Source organism: Carassius auratus, chromosome 34 (genome assembly GCF_003368295.1).
Source record: "Carassius auratus strain Wakin chromosome 34, ASM336829v1, whole genome shotgun sequence".
Classification (NCBI taxonomy): domain Eukaryota; kingdom Metazoa; phylum Chordata; class Actinopteri; order Cypriniformes; family Cyprinidae; genus Carassius; species Carassius auratus.
Genome location: NC_039276.1, coordinates 16,642,366 through 16,661,740, shown reverse-complemented (window position 1 = coordinate 16,661,740; position 19,375 = coordinate 16,642,366). Strand labels below are relative to the sequence as shown.

Here is a 19,375-nt window from a genome sequence, read left to right as displayed (position 1 = left end):
CCCTGCGTCTGATGTGGGTCATTGGCAGACTCGGCTGGGATGCTTACTCACTTCCGGAAAAGGCACCTGACACAATCCTCTACTTAATGTGATTGAATTTCAGTTCACATAATAAATCACAGATTTCAGTGCTCCTGTGCTGATTATATGAGGCACTCGGGAGAAATACTGTGATATTTTAGCGCTGTACTTAAGATCCACATGCCAGCACACTTTCACACTTGCTTCCATCTCTCAGACAACACCTTCAGTCATGATTGCACCTATATATAGACAGTTTTAAATCATATTATGTCGCAACTTCAAGACATTGGCAGCTTTTATTAATTCAATCTTTCCAAATCAATGGATGTGTTATGGATGTGATGTGAGAAGCTTTAATGAGAAGATTGTACCTTTAGGGGCAAAATTGGGTCATGCTCAAAGGATGCTAATAATATGCACCCTTTAGATTTTGATTTGGTATAGGTGCACCTCTGGAAGGTATTGCCCCAGTTAAAAGCTATTATTGTGATATAACCAAACACTAGCATCGCACATTGCTACACTTAAAAAAAAAATAGATGGAGGACATCTTATCAATGGGAAAATATATGTTTGTGGATTATTCAGGTGTAATATCACAACACTTGCAGTGTCATTTACTGTATGATGCTTGAGTGAGGTTGTATGACTGTTTAGAAGAAAAATATGAATGACACAAGAAGCTGTGAGCTGGGGCGAAGCCTACGCGTCTTGGGTGTGGAAAGACAATGAGGCAGGAATTATCTCTCCATGAACTATTAATAGTCATCAAGTCCCATCATGTCTCTTTTTGGGAGAGCACCATTGGCCCGAGGCTGCGTTAACCTTCATTCCACTTCATTGACTGTCTGTACCAAGCTGATTTTACAGAGTTTTCAGGGTGTATTCATTTATTCAGCACATGCCAATCATATTACATGGATTGCATACACAATGACAAGGTTTAAAAGTTGAGATTTTTCTGTGTGTTACATATGATACCAGTGTAGAGATCAGATTTGCTGCTTTGTCCGTCAACCCTCATTTAAATCTATTGTCATATGTGGTTCCTCTCCTTCCATGGAATAGCCCACATTTCCAGAGAAGGGCAGGCTGCCAGAACTGTCACACTCACCCATGGGCAGCCCTTCTCATTATCAGAGTGATTGATAGTGGATCCTTTCAATATTTGTCCCTAAAAGAAAATGTAAGATATTAAAGAGAAATGTCTTGCTGATAGCTATGTCACCACCACTCTGGATTTAATGGAAAAACAATATGCTCTTGGCCACCCCCTTCCCACCTCCCACCACATTAGTGAAAGGTGCTATAAAAAGTAGACCCTGACAGCTCGGCAGAGCTGAAAAGCCCAGATTTAGCAGCGTCAAGCCGGTGAAACAATGACACCAGTAACTGCATCCTGCACATCATCTTCATGCTATCATTGTCCTCTGTGAAAGTGGGCTCCGCTTGAAAGCTAGAAGGATTCTGAAGATTATCCTCCTCACACTTGATGCAGGATTTCTCTCCCTCTCTTTTTCACAGAAACCGCTTCGTTAAATATAGATTCTAGGACATCTGGCCTTGACCACAATAATACATTGTTAATCCCTTGTGCATCACAAGATTGTGCAGTTCGCTGTGTAGCAGATAACAATAACAATAAAAGAATAACAATAAAAAATAGAATATTAAAATAACAGCAATAATAATAAAACGCTATATTATTAATATTAAATAAAATAATCTAATTTGTTTGCTGTGTTGCCTGTTTTTACATTTTTATTTTAGATTTTTACTAATTAATTTTCTGACAGTTTTATTCTCTAGAACAGTCTTTTCAAGTAATGTTAACCACACATATATTTTTTTCTACTCACGAAATTACTAATCTAACTTATAATATCTAATATTTATACTCACATTGTAAGCTGTATGGAAAGTTTGTTGAGATATGAAATAACAACACTTGTTATTCCTTTACATCGTTTTGTTTGTGCGCAACTGGGCTTTGTTTTAATATTTTATACTGCATTGTATACTTAAATAGCTTTTTATAGCCTAGTGAATTGTCCTCCAACTTCTGATGTGTTTCGTTGGCGATTCTACTTCTGGCTCTCTGGCCCTTTAAGAGCCTCTGGAAACGTGCGGGGAAAAATATTGAAAGTGAATGAAACTCAGCCATTCATAAAAATAGAACAGACGGGGCTTCGATTGGTCGTTGAGCTCTTAATAAATATTCAAAGTCATGCTCGCAAATCATTGGTTTAGAGATCTAAATGACGTGCGCTCGGAGCCAATGAGCTTCCAGATTCAAGTGCCTCTCGAGCCCAGGGGAAAACCGAGCAGTCCATTTACAAAACCTAATTCAAGTTTTGAGCGTTGGAGAGAGCGCATCTATCAATCACAACGAGCGGACCGCATCCGTTTGGGATTAAAACGTGTTTTTTTTTAGTCTACTGCGAGAGACGCGTCATCTCTACGGTGAGTTTAACCCTCATTCCTCAAATATTTCCACCTCGTTTGCTAAAATATCAGTTTGAAAGTGGTTGTTTCTGTGCAGCGCGTAAGTTTTTCGTGGGTTTGCAACTGCAAAAACGGCGATCTCGCCTTGGGGGAAAGCGAACGCCATTTTCTCCAAGAGAGGATTTATACTGTTTGGCAACCATTTTAATGCATTAAGTTTTTAAAAAAAATATTTTGCGTCGTTGCAGTCGTTACAGAATCTTGTGCGTTCAGCATTACTGACATTTATAGGTGAGTTCGGTTGTGCAATCTGAACGGTGCAGGGTTTTGTGAATGGAGGTCTCTCTTTTCCCCCCTTCACGGATCGAGTTTCACTTCATTGAGAAAAACAAGAGGCCGTCACGGGGCTCGGAGAGGGAGGAGGTCCTCACCCCGTTCAGTCTTATATTTACTTTAATCTCTTAATTTAAGGGTATATTTGTTACCCCATAATAATACAAAATATATATATGCTAGAGGTTTCAAGTAATTATTTGTTGCTAACTAGTATTATTGGTCATATTATTTATTGTGTGTGTGTTTTATTTTAGTTGATTCTTATTTATTTTTATGCGTTTTTGGAGCAACAAGCTGTGGTTTTAACTATCTTCATTCTCCGTGTAAACTACACTTAAACCTAAACGTTTAAAACCGCTCGTGTTTTCCCCTCGCTCGTGGAAGTTGTTGGCATTTTAAAATTAATTGGTTTTTATTTTATATGTTAGTTAAACTTACATAGTTTCTCATCTATTAAGATTTTGTAGGTTTGTATGTCGATATTAAATAATAAAAAATAGAATAATGCAATAAAAATAATGTTGTTATTTTATGAATTGGTCACACGTAACAGTTAAAAAATGTATTTAACAATTATGCTTCCCACGAGAGGTCAGTGTAATAAAAATGCAATAAATAATAAAAGCATATATAATTACACTACAAACATAAAAAAAAAGTACATTGAAAGGGTCAAGTAAAGAATTGTTTTGTCGAGAAGCGTAAGAAGAAAAGCCATCGTCGTCCTCACGGTCTCCTCTTCCAACTGTGCAGCTGATCCAGTAAGCAGTGTTGCCAACTTCTTTCAATGGAAAGGAGCTAAACCCTGCCTGAAAAGTCGCTAAATGTCGCTAAATGACGTCATATGCTAATTAGCATATTCATGACGTAAGTGCGTCATATTATTTTGCCCTTTCTATGCTCATGTACTGCGTTTTAAGGCAGCCAAAATTCTCAATAAAAGTTTTTTGTTATTATATTTTAATCTTTCTGTTGTCCGACAACGGAATTAATATTATAATGACTGAAACGCGGTCCATTAAGAACACATAACCAGCTCTCAAAGATGTTAATCTCTGCACTATCCAATTCACGACATTGTCTAATGAAATCACATACATATAAGATTAAGATAATGATTGTACTGTGATCTCGGCTATACTTGTATGTAAAATAGAGTTAGAAGCAACAGAATATATTTTTTTAACTGAAAGTGCTGCTCCTCTCTGCTCGTTGAACATAGCAGATGCAGAGAGAGTGAGGCGTGTGCGCACGCTGGGAGAAATAGAGAGAGAGAGAGAGCTCGTGCTCGTACCGGAGAGTCTCGGAGACTAAATAAGGTCTGTCAAAAAAAGTCGCCAGATTTGTCGCTAGTCGCTTTTTTGGAAAAAAGTCGCTATGGGGGTCTGAAAAGTCGCTAAATCTAGCGACAAAGTCGCTAAGTTGGCAACACTGCCAGTAAGTTCGTATCAAAGAGAGTTTATATATCAAAGAGAAGATAATTAAATTTTTATATTGTTTATTCCTAAACTACTCATATAAGTTGAATATCAATGAAGTGTAACACGCAATGTATGCTTTACGATTTTTCTCAGTTTATCTTAAAACTTTCATGATTCTTTTCATAGAGGCGCAGATGGTTGGCTTTGCTTATGTAAGGTTTACATTCATCTCTACTGTAGTTACTGCAGCTCTCTCTCTCTCTCTCTCTCTCTCTCTCTGCCTGCCTGTCTGTCTTTACTCATATGCTCTGTCAGGAGGGATGTTTTGATGGGTTACAGAGAGAGAGAGAGAAGGGGGAGGATGAATACACAGGATCAGATGGATCTGAGGGTTTCGTCTGCCTCAATGCTGGGCTTGGTGTTTTGATGTGGGACCCGCTTGACTGTCCAGTAGATCTACTGCGTGATTCATCAATTTTTTTTTTCTTCTTTAGAGAAAACAGAAAACCCAGAGAGGTCAATATAACAATCGCTTTTAAGCGAAGACCCTTTTCTGGGAGCCTCCTTGAAGACCCAGGTGACATGGACGGATTTTATGACCAGCAGGTACCATTTATGGTCCCACCGAATGTAAGTACATTTCTTGTTTTCCTATAGATGCGTGAAGCTAATGGTGTTTTGGTTTTCAACATTAAATTAGGCAACACTGACCAAAGTGTTTTTCCACAGCAAAAGTCATTACAAGTGGAGGAGCCGTATAGCCGAGCAGTTAATGACAGAAAAAGAAAGTTAGTGGAGACTGAACTCGCTCAGGACACCGAGGGTAATTTCAACCTAATGAACATGACTAATGCATGCTTGGCAGACGGATCTGATTATTGAGATGCATTAACAGCGAGAGAGCTGAAGTATATGTGCTCAGTGTAGTTTGAGCGATGCTGTGATTGTTGAAGGCTGCCTTTGGTTTATCAGATACTTGGATCATAGTGGCTTTTCATGCTTTCAGACTGACTTGTCTTTGCCTGTCATCCGCAGAACTATTCCAGGACCTCAGCCAGCTGCAGGAGATCTGGATCGCAGAAGGTTCGAAACATTACATTTCAAGCATGTCATTATTGCTTAGTCGTGCAGCTTACATTTATATTTCATACTCATTAATATTTCTTGTAATATATGCATGTGGAATATTTAATGTCTAAGTGATGCACTTTGCCCCAGCTGCTGTTTATTTTTCATGACACTCGGGCCATTTAATTTGGTCCGCTGCACTAGCTTTCTGGCAGTTTCCAAAAAGTTGGCAGTGAGATACAAAAAATCCCAAAAGAAACATTGTCTGACAAATTGACATTGATCCTCAGATTGTTTATCAGCAGGGCGCATTGTTTGCAAGTCTTTAATGCTCTCCAATCTCTCTCCACAGCTCAGGTGCCCGATGACGAACAGTTTGTCCCAGATTTCCAGTCGGAGAGCTGTGAGTACCTTGAGATATATTATTTATTCTCCTTGGCAGTGTACTTTGGAAGCATTCCAGAGAGGGCTAGGGAAAACAGCAGGGTTTGAGCTCTTGGAGCTATTTATTATTCATCTCTTGCTCAAATTCAAAGCCAAAGTTACATGGGAAACAAAGGAGATCTTAGACTAAGATGGTGTCTAGTGTGCCAGACAGTCTCGTTGATTTGAGCTGTTGAAGATGCCAGCAGTCATACTCTCAAATGGAGCTCATAATATAATGCATATATTAGATGTTTTAGCATGCATTAACTTTTAAAGTAATCGATATACTCTTTAACTTGGTCAGTGGTCTAACATCCCCTCACACTCAACCAAATAGTGCTTTGTTTTATTAAGACTTAAATGGTCTTCCGCTTTTCATTCTTGCTTGAATCATCTCAGCGAGAACCCCCTCGACCATCTATTTTTTCAGTGAAATCAGCCGACTGGTATCAGCATCACATGATCCAAGCTCATAATCAGATTTCACACTTTCATGCACTCCGTTCAGACTCTGGAATGGACTGGATTCCATCAGGAAGGGTGAGTGGAAAAGGCCCCCCCCCCCCCCCACAGTCTACCTTAACCCATCAAATCCACAGCCACTGAAGCTCATTTCATTGAGGGTTCTCAGTCCAAATGCACCCAATTTGTTAAAGCCTGGCCGCAGGTATCAAAGCCAAAGGAACTACTTGAGGAATGCTCGGCGGAGCATTTTATGTTATTTCCCCTCCCCCGTTTTGTCTCTGAAGTTTGTTTTTGTTTTCGTCTGATGTTGAGGCTAGGAGACGGGGTGCGTACAAGAACATGCATTTTGGTCCAGTTTTGGCATGTTACTGAAAAGGTTTGTGACATGCTCTTTGTAAAATCAGCCACTTTTTTAATGCAAGTTGTAGGTTTCTTCATGCTGCATTTCAGTGCAAAAGTGTTTTTTTTTTTTTTTTTTTTTTTTTTTTTTTTTTTTTTTTTTAAGTATCAAGGGGTCATCTGGACGTCTCATGGCACCCCATGCCCTCCTACAATCCCAGTGCTGTATCAATGGGGAGTGGCCACTTTAGCAATAACCCCAATGACCACAGAGCAGGAAATCATCCCGCTTGAACAATTACTTTTGATCGTTTATGTGGAAGAGCATGCACCCAGACATGTTAATTCTGTCATTTACTCATTTTTGTTCATTTTTGAAACCCAAATGACATTTTTAATGAAACCTGAGAGATTTCTGTCCTCCTGCTGAAAGCTCACACCACAAAAATGTAACACATCAAAACCGTTGAGACACTAAATGTGATTCATATGAATAAAGCAGTTTAATCCAGGTCTTCTCAAGAGATAACGGCTTTATTTATGATGAACAGGATTTCATACACACATCATCACACTAATCAATGCCCATATAGAACATATCAGATGTGGTCATTTTTGGGTGTACTAGCACTTTAACGCATTCTTTGAGCTTTCACATGCCTTACCTAGTGTCTTATAAGTACAGTCTGGGTGATTTATCTGCCTCAACTTGTGTGGATCCAGTTGCGTTGGCCATTATGTGGCGCCGGACGTGAGAGCTTGATGCAGAGATCCAGGAGCTAATGGTTACAGTGCGGGAAGGAAAATCATTCACAATCATTGAATTACGACCACACTGATTCATGAGTATTGACTCGGCTATGATGGAAATCTGAGGGGAGCGCTTTGATTGCGTGTGTTGTTCTGCACCATGATACTGATGGGCAGGACGAAGAGCTTTTATGCCTCGCAGTCGATTGTTATTACCCGTGAAATACGGTGGTTTAAAGCTGGAGAAGAACCTCCTTCTTAGGCATGTGACTGCACTTCTGTTGATGTGTTCGACTGGACACTCTGCTTCATTAGAAACATCTCCTGCTCTTTTCTCTCACAGTGATGTTTCATGGCCCACCGCCGGGGAAGATCAAACGGGAACTGAGTCCCTCCGAAGATCTCTCCCCCTGTAGCCAGGATAGAAGTCCCATGCCATATGGAGAGAAGTGCCTTTACAGCTACAGGTACTTTCTTAGATATCCATCTCAATGTCATTGAGATCGTCTCGTCTGTTTGGTGACTAATTGTCTTAATTTTCCTCTAAACAGTGCCTATGAAAGGAAGCCCACTGGGTTTAAGCCATTGACTCCTCCCTCAACGCCCGTCTCGCCATGTGGCCCCACCAGTGCTCTGGGGACACGTCCCCTGCATGAACAGACTCCTCCCTCCATCTCCAACACAACATTAGGACAGCGTCTCCTTCATGGGCAGCCTTCAGTGACCAAGAGCACCCCCAGCCAGCAGGCACTCCCTCACCACGGCCAGAGCCCACCTTTTGCAGTTCCCTGTCCACCCCTAAACCGTGACACTCACTTCAATAATGAACCTAGGTCAGTCTCTGCATGGTTTCAGGACCTTTGAACTTGAACCCTGGCACTTCAGCATGTTTATTTGCTATATTTTTACCTCAGTGGAATATTTTAAACTTTTTGTGATGGTTTTCTTGCCTTACTATGAACATGAAGGAAAAAAATTATCTATCCTGTATAAATAAATAATATATATTGTATTTTATTGAATGTAAAATGTAGTATCCATTTATTGGAATGCTATATTGCCGATAAAAAATTTGAGCTTAAGATTATTCTTTTTTCTTTTTTAATTAGTTTGAAAGATGTCTCTTAGGCTGCATTTGTTTGCTCAGAAATAAACCGTAATATTGTATATAAAAAAAAGCACTTCAAAATGATCCTTCAAAAATCACATTTGGTGCTCAAGAAACATTTCATTATTATCAAGGCTTAATGTTTTGTGGAAGCCATTTTGCATTTTTCCCCCCAAATTCATTGATCAATAGAATATAAAAAACAGCATTTATTTGAAATGGAAATCTTTTGTATCATTATAAATGTCTTAACTCTCATATTTGATGCATTTTTGCTGAATATTTATATATATTTTTTTAATTAGTTAATTCCTTAAAATTACAATTGAAAAAATTTAAATATCACTACCCAAACATTTGATATAATAATATATTATATTAAATGGCAGATGACCAAAAATCTAACATGCACATCACTGCTGGGGGGCTATAATAATACGACCCCAGTGGCGTCCTGCCTTGACACCTGTAGCTGAATTCCTGGGAGCTTGCTGGAGAATGTGTGGCACATCATTTACAGCCAGCAGCAGAAAACACTAAAGTTCTTGTGCTAAGCTGCTCTTTTATTTATCCTGTGTCACATGACAAATGCATTGATAGTTTTACATGCTTTGTTTATGACTTCCTTCAATCATAAGCATCTGCATGGATTTAACTGAAAGTGACCGGTGTTATTCACTCCAAAACAGTTTCTGATTTTTGAATGTTGTTGTTGTTGTTTTTTTATTGTAGGTTTCAGCGACAGCTTTCAGAGCCTTGCCTCCCATTCCCACCTTCTGACGCCCAAGGAAGACCCAACTTTATGCCACAGGTCCCCAGTACTTCTTCAAGAGATGGAAGGCCACCTTACCATCGCCAAATGTCAGAGCCCTTGGTTCCTGTGCCTTCTCAGGGCTTCAAACAGGAGCTCCTAGACCCCCGCTACGCTGAGCAAGGTGTTCCCAACATGGGCCCGTCCCAGGCTGCCTTCCACCCGATGACCATCAAGCAAGAGCCACGAGACTTCTGCTTCGACTCTGGTGAGGACAGTCCCATTTCTTAGACTGGGCTTCATGAGGGCATGGAATGTATTTTGTGTGTTTGCTCTGGCCTGTGACTTTTAGCATTGTTTAGAGAGGTGTATATGAACACCTTGAACCTTTGCGTGTAACTGAGACACTTTCTTGATTCATACTTAGACATTCCTTAAGAGCAGCATTATTAATAAACAGGGCTGTCAATTTACCATGGTAACTTAACATAGTTGTCTCCTGACCTGTTTGTAAGTTCTGTAAGGAAAATTATTAATAAATAAAATAATACAGTATATATACCGGTAATGTCTTTTGAATTATCTTGAAATTGTATTGTCTTATTATTATTATGTCACTGTAATAGTGTTTGAATTTTCTTGTTTAGTGGGGCTTCTCAGGAAATATTCATAAGCAATTCATTCTGCTTAATTTTATAAATAAAGTAACATGTAACTAATGATTTTGGACATTTTAAACATTTGGCAGCCCTATTAATAAATGGAAATAATAATCAAAATATGAATGTGTCATTTAAAGTGGATATTTAGTCCTAAACCTTGTTTAAACAAGTTTTGAAAGGTTGCATTAAGAGATCATATCTGAGGGAGATTGGGGCATATTCCACATCAGAAGATTTTGTTCCTTTCCTGTCTGAGATTAGGGGAACCCCATGCATCCTTAAACCTGTCCGCTTAGCTGAGCTTCCTGTTTGTGATATATATTCAGCTTTGTACACTCTTTCAAGCGTTATACTCTCCTTCTAGGTTTATGTTTGCACTTTGCAGGTAACTGATGTCATTCTAAATCCTCTTACCATCCTTCTTAAAAAATCTGTGTGTCACGTATTACATATGCATTGGGGCAGCTGAACCGAGTGGTTTCATCTGTACAGCAGCCTGGCAGATGATGCATCTGATGCAATCAATGAGGATCGCTTACTCAAAGTAGGACAGAGAGGGGTGGAGTGGCCTGGCGTATCACCAGGACACAAGGACAGATCAAACTTGATTGTCATGGTGGCTAATCCTATTTGGTGACTCAGTGCTCACTGCTAATGCTGCATGTTTCTTTGGTGTGTTGATATGAGCTTAGCCAGCGCTACCAGATCAGATGTGTGAGGCTGGACATTTACGACCCAGCTGTTCCATCAGTGTTTTAAAAGTGCCAGAATTACTATTGTTCATCCTCTTGCCTTTTCAGAGCTCCTATAAAACCTCTGTTCAATCTCTGTCCTTATTAGAATTAAGGAGCAGACTGTTATTTTAACATTGCTGAGCTCTATTACAAATTTAAATTTTTGTTATTTATTTTTGTAATGTTATTTTAATTATTGGTGTAGCTTATTTCTCTATATGTTTTATTTTTATTTCAGATTTATTTTTTTGTTACTTTAAATAAATGAAAAAGAAAAAAAAATTCACTGGAATTTGAAATAAGTTCAAGCACTTATAAGCACTAAATAAGGTTTCTTTATACTGTATATTTTATTTTAGTTTCTAGTAACAAAATGTTTTGTATAGTTAATTAGTAATAATGTAGTTAATTCAGATTTAATAATTTCAATCAACTATAATAACCTTGAGAACAGTTAACAATTTTCTAAAGGTTTTAATTTATTTGATCTTTAATCATACCTCATACCTTTCTTTTATTCATTTTAAAGGAACGTCTGACTCCTTTATCATTGGTAATTTCTCATTTTTAATAACCCCACTTTATTATGTTGTTTTGCAGAAGTGCCTAAGTGTCAGTCTTCATTTGGGAGAGCAGCAAGTTTCTACCAAAGCCATGAGAGTAAGTGGCATCACCATTGAAGCAGCTCCAGCATGCTAAAATCCTCTTATCCTGTCTTCATCTAACATACGGTGTCTCTGTTTCTTCCCTCTGCCTGTAGACTTCTCATTTGAAAGAGATCAGCAGTTGTATTTCGACGACACCTGTGTGGTTCCCGAGAGACTTGAAGGTGAGATTTCACAACAGGTCATGTGTAGTTTCAAATCAAAGACAGGTTAATGGTCATCTCAGTAGTTGTCAAGTGCTCAGTCTGTACTGTACAGATTCAGCAGGGCACTCCTTTCTTTGAAGAGAGAGCGCGCTAGTACGGTGGTGTGACATGGAGACTGTGTCCACATGAGCCACATTTGTGACAGAATTTCTCTCCTGCTTGTTCACGCTGCTCCAGGCAAACTCTAATCTTCGTAATTCTTGTTCCTGACAGGGAAGGTAAAGCAAGAGCCCTCAGTGTATCGTGACGGGCCGCCTTACCAGCGGCGCGGCTCTCTCCAGCTTTGGCAGTTTCTGGTTACGCTGCTGGATGATCCTGCTAACGGTCATTTCATCGCCTGGACAGGACGTGGAATGGAGTTTAAACTTATTGAGCCAGAGGAGGTGAGCAGCAACAATCAGTTTTTTTTATGTACTTTCAGTCACACACCATTTACAGTAGTCCTGTATGTTCTCGCTTCCAGCTTTTCAGGTACTATTCATGTATTTTGAGTGAATTTTGGGATAACAGAAAAAATGCTAATGGTAACATTAAAATGCAACTAGAACTTCTAAACCGCTCATTAAAAACGCTTGAGGTGGATTTTATGTTATGGGCAATAGTTGGTAGTATTTGTAAATCCAGATTTTGTTAAAGCTACAGATATTACTTTCACATTTTTATACAACCAAGTTTTTAAAAAAGCCCTTTTTGTCTGGCTGTGAATCGCATTTTGTTAATGAAAGGACATTTAAAGAATAAGCTACTGTAGAGTAAAATTAAATTAATGCATTTAGCAGACGCTTTTATCCAAAGCGACTTACAGTGCATTCAGGCTATAAATTTTTACTTATCATGTGTTCTCTGGGAATTAAACCCCCAACCTTGCGCTTGATAATGCAATGCTCTACCAGTTGAGCTACAGGAACACGGTAGATGCTACGGTAGTCATGTGACCTTTTTTGAGAAACAAGTCGTGTCTGAAAACCTTGCCCAGATTATTGTCTGACACACTGTCTTTCTGACAAAAGCCATCTGCCACTAATTGTTAATATTTTTCCAGACTGGTTGAGTGCTCTGAATCGAAAGTAATTCATTTAATGAAAAAAAGGCCACAGTGGCTTTACTAGTGACTACAGTCATTTTCTCTGAAAGTGATGGTATATTTTGGAATTTCTCTTTGTTGCATACTGCCAACTAAATTGAAACCCAGCTAATGAAATCACAATCATCATCTGTGTTTTCAGGTGGCCCGACGCTGGGGCATCCAGAAGAACAGACCGGCCATGAACTATGACAAACTCAGTCGCTCACTGCGTTACTATTACGAGAAGGGAATCATGCAGAAGGTAAAGGCAGGTTCCCCTTTCTTTTACTCTATGCTCTGCTCATAATCACAATAGTTGCTACAATACCAAGTTTTTTTTTGTTTGTTTTATGGATAATCTTACGGCTTTCTCTCTTTTCAGGTTGCTGGCGAGAGGTACGTGTACAAATTTGTGTGTGATCCCGAGGCCCTCTTCTCAATGGCCTTCCCAGACAACCAGAGGCCCAACCTTAAAGCAGACCCCGACGGCCTGCCCGGAGTGGATGACGACACACTTCCGTTGGCGCACTATGATGAGGGGGCTTCATATTTGGTCGACGGTGGCGAGCAGTGTGTTGCTGGGATGCCTTTCCCTGACGGTTACGTGTATTGAACCTGAACCGTTGCTCTGACTGAAACACATCTGTCCCTATTGCCTCAACTCCTTTTGAACTGTTGCCCACTTCCAGATTAACCCTCCCGATCATTAAAAAAAGAATGAGGAGAAATCTGCGAGCCACCTTTTCTCTGGCGTCAGCCCATGAGAATAGTTTCGAGGAGGTGAGGAAAGCTGGTTTCCCACGCTTAAACCTTCCTCGTGGCAAACAGCCACTGCCACAGAGAAGAAGAGGTTGAGCCGGAGCCGACCGCTGCCGAAAGACGGACAGATCTCACTGCGAGAATTGTAGCAATTCTGTTTTTGACAATCTGCTTTTTAAAAAAAGAAAAATTGGTAACGAATTATTAAGAGACAACCTCACAGAAATGCAGCACTATTTAATAGTTGCCTTCTTGGTCCAAATTAATTTAGTTTTACCTCCAAACCATGTAGACAAGAAGTCAAAAGGGCTTTATTTTACAATGAGAAAAATGACCCATTTGTTTCTTCAGACTCTTTAGAAAGCTGGCTTTTATACAACACTTTTTGTTGAACTAAATGTGGACAGCTTTAATTATGCAGAGGAATACAGAACATGTTCTTTTTGTATCGTTTGGTTTTGTTCTGAGTCCTTTTGTTGCGTGTTGGTTTTATATGAACTTTTTGTTTTCATGCTGGTTAACCCAAGGGTTGTTGATGTGAAGTTAAACCAGAGGCACTCTTAGTATATTTAGTCATCTTCATGGACTGTTAACTCATTTCTGTAAACCTGTTGCGATTTTTAATATTTGTTTTCACTTCCCAAAAAGCCAAATTTTGAACTACAGAGTACATGTGATTTTTCAACATTCAAAAGGGATGCACTAGTCAGATTTTGTCCATGCTTGGTGTAAGTGAAGGTCAAACAACATAATTTTTGGCATTACTTTATATTTTACTGCACCAGGAAAGCAGGAGTATCAGGGCCTTGCATGCAATAAGGTACAAAAAAATAAAATTTCCTTGTCAGCTACTCATTGCCAATCTCAAGTTGTTGAAAGACCACCGCTTTCTTTTGCATGACATATTCAGTGATCAGCTGTCCATCAACATATCGCTTTATGCTGGACAAGGAAGAAATTGTGGAGTTCTCTGCATTTGTATTCTCTTTTTTTTTTTTTTTTTTTTTTTTGAAAAGATGAACATATATTTTTGCAAAGTCTGCATTTATTTGATTTTATTGTATAAGCTGTATAGTTCTGCCTGTAACAGATACTCTATGTATGTTTTAAGTGGATCCCTGTGTCGCAGTGACTGCACACCAGTGGTTACCAGACGCCCTTTCCTGATGGGTTCGAGAGCAGTGCCTTTTTAAATGAGAGGTGCAGCTTCTAAAATAACCTTTTTTCTCATGGAATGAGGGGCTTGTCTCAACATCCACCATATAAGGGTTGTCTGCACTTGTACAGGCTTAACCTTGTCCCCTCACAATGTGTTCTTTACACTGCTGAGTTTATAATCTGTACTGGGTACAATAAACTGTCTATTCTGCTTCACTTGCACACTTGTGCTCTGCTTTTTCTTCTCCCACATCTAACAATGACAGAGTAGCCACATATTTGATTAACTTCATGTGAGACTGTGGAGACAATAATTTTTTTTGTTTTTACAAAAATTAATACATGTGTAAAATATTATTTTAAAAAGTAAATGTGTGTGTGTGTATATATATATATATATATATATATATATATATATATATACGTGCCACTTGAAAGTTTGTGAACCCCTTGCAGAATCTGTGAAAATGGGAGTAATTTTAACAAAATAAGAGAGCTCATACAAAATGCATGTTATTTTTCAATTAGTACTGCCCTTCACTTGCATGCTAACTGAAAAACAAATGAAGTACCTTGATCTTCAAATTCAAAAAGTTTTTAACGCCGGCTCTTAATATGCATTATATTTCCTTCTGGAGCATCAGTGAATGTTTGAACCTTTTTTAATAGTTGTTGGAGTCCCTCAGTTGTCCTCCGTGTGAAAAGATGGATCTCAAAATCATACAGTCACTGCTGGAAAGGGTTCAAATACGCAAAAGGAATGCTGGAAACCTGAAAAGAGGTTTCTGAAGAACAATGCTCAGTTTAACTATTCAGAACAAACAAGGGACTCATGAACCGATATCACACACACACAAAAAAAAAAAAAATATATATATATATATATATATATATATATATATATATATAATTATAATAATAACAGTCGTGGATCATCCGGGTAACCACACACAGAATTAAGAACCAAACTTTTGAATGGGGTTATTTCAATTTTATTTTTTTCTTTTGAAAAAAATGTTACTCCGGACAGTACTAAATAAAAAATAGCATGCATTTTTCATGATCTCTCTTATTTTGTTAAAATTATTTATATATATATATTTATATATATATATATAGTAAAATAAAATAACATTATTAAAATAACTTTTTTCCTGTGATAATGTTGCATTTTCAAGTCAATATTCCAGTCTTCAGTCACATGATCCCTCAGAAATCATTCTAATAGCTGATTTGATGCTCGAGAAACATTTATATTATTATTAATGTTCAGAACACTTGTGCTGCTTAATATTTTTGTCTAAACCTATTTTTGATTGACATTTTTTCCGAATTCTGTGATAAACAAAGTTCAAAAGAACTTGAAAATGTATACATAAAATATAAAAGAATATGAAAGTCTTTACTGCCACGTTTGATCAATTTAACACATCCTTGCTGAGCAAAAGTTAATGTTTTTTTTTTTCAACAAAATATGTACATAATTTGTTACTTGTTTATAACCTATGTTATGTATATATTATTCTGCTCATATGTGAGAACTACGAAGCCCGTTTTAGCTGGCAATTGCTGTCTTGCACCGAATCAGAAACTCTATTCTCTATCGATCCGCCTCTATTCAGTTAAAGGCCCTTTGCTTTCCCAGGGGCCACACTGGCCTTTCATCAGGGCTTTAGATGGTTAGCTAATGTGTGTCTGCTCATATGCTCATGCTGTAGGCCTCCCATCTATGATTATTTAATAACTTTGTATGGATGGGTGAGCAGCATGAGTGATACTAGAACTTGCACTTATGTCATAACATCAACAGCCTCAATTATTCATCCAAAAACATATATGAGCTGTATGCTGTTTACACAACACTGTGCATTTATGCCTCAAGCATTTTCCCTCATCTTTTCATTCTTACACCAAGGCTGAATTCAGAATTTGATGTAGGAACTGAAAAGAGAGATGCAGCAGCAGAGGCACTGTGGTAACATTCCTTACCCCCCTCCGCTCTAGAAAGACACTTAACCTTTGAACCTGCCTACTTCCCTGTAAATAACCCTGCAGTCAACACAACCGTTTTATTTCTAACCGACTTCACGCTGTATTCTATAACTGACTAAAGCAATAGAGTAGAACACTATAAGCTATTTATCCATTCATGCGAAGTAGATAATGGCTAGTTCCATCCACATATATTTTGCACTACGCTCTGCTAATGACTGTTTTAGTGAAGTATTGATTTCACTTAGCAGACCGACAGCTAATGCACACCATTTGCTTACGACACGTCTTTTAGTACAATGGAGCAAGACAGAGCTAACTCACTGTTTATTTTGCCCTGTAAGCAGCTGTCTATCTGCTGAGACACAGACAGAAATTCAATTAACTGTTATTACAATACATTCTCTAATTGATAAACTTTACTTACGACCAGGCAATTCCTGCCAGGCACTCAGAGCTTGACCTTTTTTATTTAGACATTGATCTTTTAATTTATTTCAATTGATTAAGTAATTAAATTGTGATGCATTCGTTTACTTTAATGTAATTACCTATGACATAGTAGGCTACCTTAAGCATTGATTCTTAAAATGAACTTGAATGTAAAAGGGAAAGGAGTGACTTTAAAAAAAAAAAAATGCAATAACTGGTTAAGTGTGGACAATTTTAATTTTAAAAACATGTTACCGCACAGAAATGTGGCTTTTCCAGTGAAATGGCTTTTCCTGTTTCAAAGTCATGAAGAGAGTTCATTCATCGTGGTTTGTGTTCTCTCTAGTGGCCATATTAATAACTGCATATTAATAACTGTATTTACATGCACTAGGCTCTGCAGTCTGCAAACTCGCCCCCTTGGAATTATAAGGTTCTATCAGCGTATCAGAGTATTTTGAGATATTGAGCTTTACATTTTTAGTGTTCCATAGACTTCTGTAGATAGAACCTTTTTGTTTTTTCAATAAAAAATCCCAAAATGTACACCGCTTAAAATAAAACATCACATAATGTAAATAAATTGTCACAGAATAAGAATATGTGAATAACTCAATTTTGACAAAAATGTCAGATAGAACCTTATAATTCCAAGGGGACGAACTAGAAATCACAACCTGTGCTCATTTTATAAAATAATATTAGGTTAAATAAGAACTAACGTGCCTGGAGCAGTTGGCAGTGTCATTTGAAAGACGATGATTTTAGTTGGTTAAAGGTATTCATAAATCATTTAATGATAAATATCGGTATGGTCAGCAGAGGACAAAGGAGAAATTGTATTAAAGATCTTTACCTGCTTTTACCATATTTAATAAACATAATTTTGGGACATAATAAATAAACAAATTAAATAAATGTAAAAAATGCACAGTTTTAGTCATGTCCGGTTTTAAATAAATTATATTTATGGCCTAAATGATTTTTATTGTTGTTTTAATTGCATTGTGGTTATATTAAACTCATCTTCAAATCACAATAAATACCTAATTTTCTTTTTTTTTCATAGTTTGGCTGGTCCTGCGACTTATAGTCAGGTGCGACTTATTTATCAAAATTAATTTGACATGAACCAAGAGAAAACATTACCGTCTCCATCCACGAGAGGGCGCTCTATGCTCCTCTTTGCTCCTGTAGCCAACACTGAAGACATAGAGCGCCCTCTCGCGGCTGTAGACGGTAATGTTTTCTCTTGATTCTTGGTTCTAAATAAATGCGACTTATATATGTTTTTTTCCTCATCATGACGTATTTTTGGACTGATGCGACTTAAGCCGCCTTTCCACTGTCTCCGACGAACGACAAGCGACAGACCGCCCGGAAGTCATTCATTTCCAATGGAAAGTAATGCGGGAGCTGCGTGGAGTTCCGATCACATGCGTATGCGGAAATTTCGGATCCGATTTGAGCCTCGGATACGTTCAAATATTTGAACTTCTGCGACTAGACCGTGAGTCTGAACTAGACTGCTTGGGACATCTGGAAAATCGATTGTTCTGAGAAGAAAAGGTGAACGCTACCATTCTGTGTTGTGCCACCATTGAAGCATCCTGAGACCATCCATGTGTGGGGTTGCTTTTCAAACAAGGGAGTGGGCTCTATCATAATTCTGCCCCAAAACATTGCCACGAATAAAGAATGATATCAAAATCATTCTTGCAACAATCCATAAGCAGTTTGGTAATGATCCGTGCATTTTACAGCATAATGGAGCAACATGGCACAAAGCAAGAGTGATAAAGAAGTGGCTTGAAGATAATTACACTGAAATTTTTTATCCGTGGCCAGGTAACTCCCCGGATCTCAATCCCATAGAGAACCTGTGGTCAGTCCTCAAAAGGCCAGTGGACAAGCAGAAGAACAAATTGTGATCAACTCCAAGAGTTAATAAGGCAAGAATGGATTGCAATCAGTCAGGATTTGGCCCAGAAGCTAATATACAGCATGTATATTTGCTGTAATGAAATGTGTTCATGTGGCTTAAGGTTAAACAACACATTATTTTCCACATACTGTACATTTTTGTTTCTCCTCTAAGACCCGCCTTTCTGAAACAGTCGAATTTTACAAAGCTCATCAGTCTGAAAAGTTTCTAGTTGTGTCTTCTTTTGGACAGCCAAACGAAACACAGCGTCACACACATCGGGCTGGAGTGAGTGGAGGCCAGCTTGAGAACGGTGCGGCCGGCGGACTGTAGAAGGAGCTTGCAGCAACCTTGTGACGACCCGGGACTGAACTCCGCTTCATCCACAGTGAAAGCTGATTATACGATAAATATCATCAACTAAATAAATATATTTATTTTTAAAATTAAATTCGGCATGAAATGAAAATTCATTAATTATTTTGGTTGGCCTGGTCATTTTTATGAAAATGTCATAACTGGTAAAACATATATCCGTTGGCTTCTCAAATCATTAAGTCTCATTAAACTCACTGCTAACAAAAAAAAAATAATTCAATCAACCTACATTTTTTGTCTTTGTTGATAATCCATTTCACTCAGAT

At 38.2% G+C, this 19,375-nt stretch overlaps 1 protein-coding gene across 2 annotated transcripts; it reads left to right on the top strand.

The window, feature by feature from the left end:
* The first annotated feature begins 2,333 nt into the window (after window positions 1-2,333).
* Window positions 2,334-14,604, top strand: LOC113053346 (ETS translocation variant 5-like). 2 transcript variants are annotated; one of them, XM_026218285.1, is made up of 13 exons: window positions 2,334-2,487; window positions 4,721-4,856; window positions 4,956-5,049; window positions 5,262-5,309; window positions 5,647-5,697; window positions 7,618-7,741; window positions 7,826-8,107; window positions 9,115-9,401; window positions 11,130-11,189; window positions 11,290-11,358; window positions 11,614-11,783; window positions 12,627-12,728; window positions 12,849-14,604. In XM_026218285.1, the coding sequence occupies exons 2-13, from the start codon at window positions 4,809-4,811 to the stop codon at window positions 13,077-13,079; spliced, it is 1,566 nt and encodes a 521-aa protein (XP_026074070.1). In that variant the 5' UTR covers window positions 2,334-2,487; window positions 4,721-4,808; the 3' UTR covers window positions 13,080-14,604. The 2 variants fall into 2 exon arrangements, with proteins under 2 accessions (XP_026074070.1, XP_026074069.1); XM_026218284.1 differs by having other exon boundaries at window positions 12,627-12,734.
* The last annotated feature ends 4,771 nt before the right edge of the window (window positions 14,605-19,375 follow it).

What these genes read in the sequence shown, in the direction of transcription:
- LOC113053346 (XM_026218284.1), top strand. Translation starts at nt 4,809, where the DNA reads ATGGACGGATTTTATGACCAGCAGGTACCATTTATGGTCCCACCGAAT. An exon ending in GGAGATCTGGATCGCAGAAG is followed by an intron (nt 5,310 to 5,646) that starts GTTCGAAACATT and finishes CTCTCTCCACAG; the next exon opens with CTCAGGTGCCCGATGACGAA. An exon ending in AGACTTCTGCTTCGACTCTG is followed by an intron (nt 9,402 to 11,129) that starts GTGAGGACAGTC and finishes GTTGTTTTGCAG; the next exon opens with AAGTGCCTAAGTGTCAGTCT.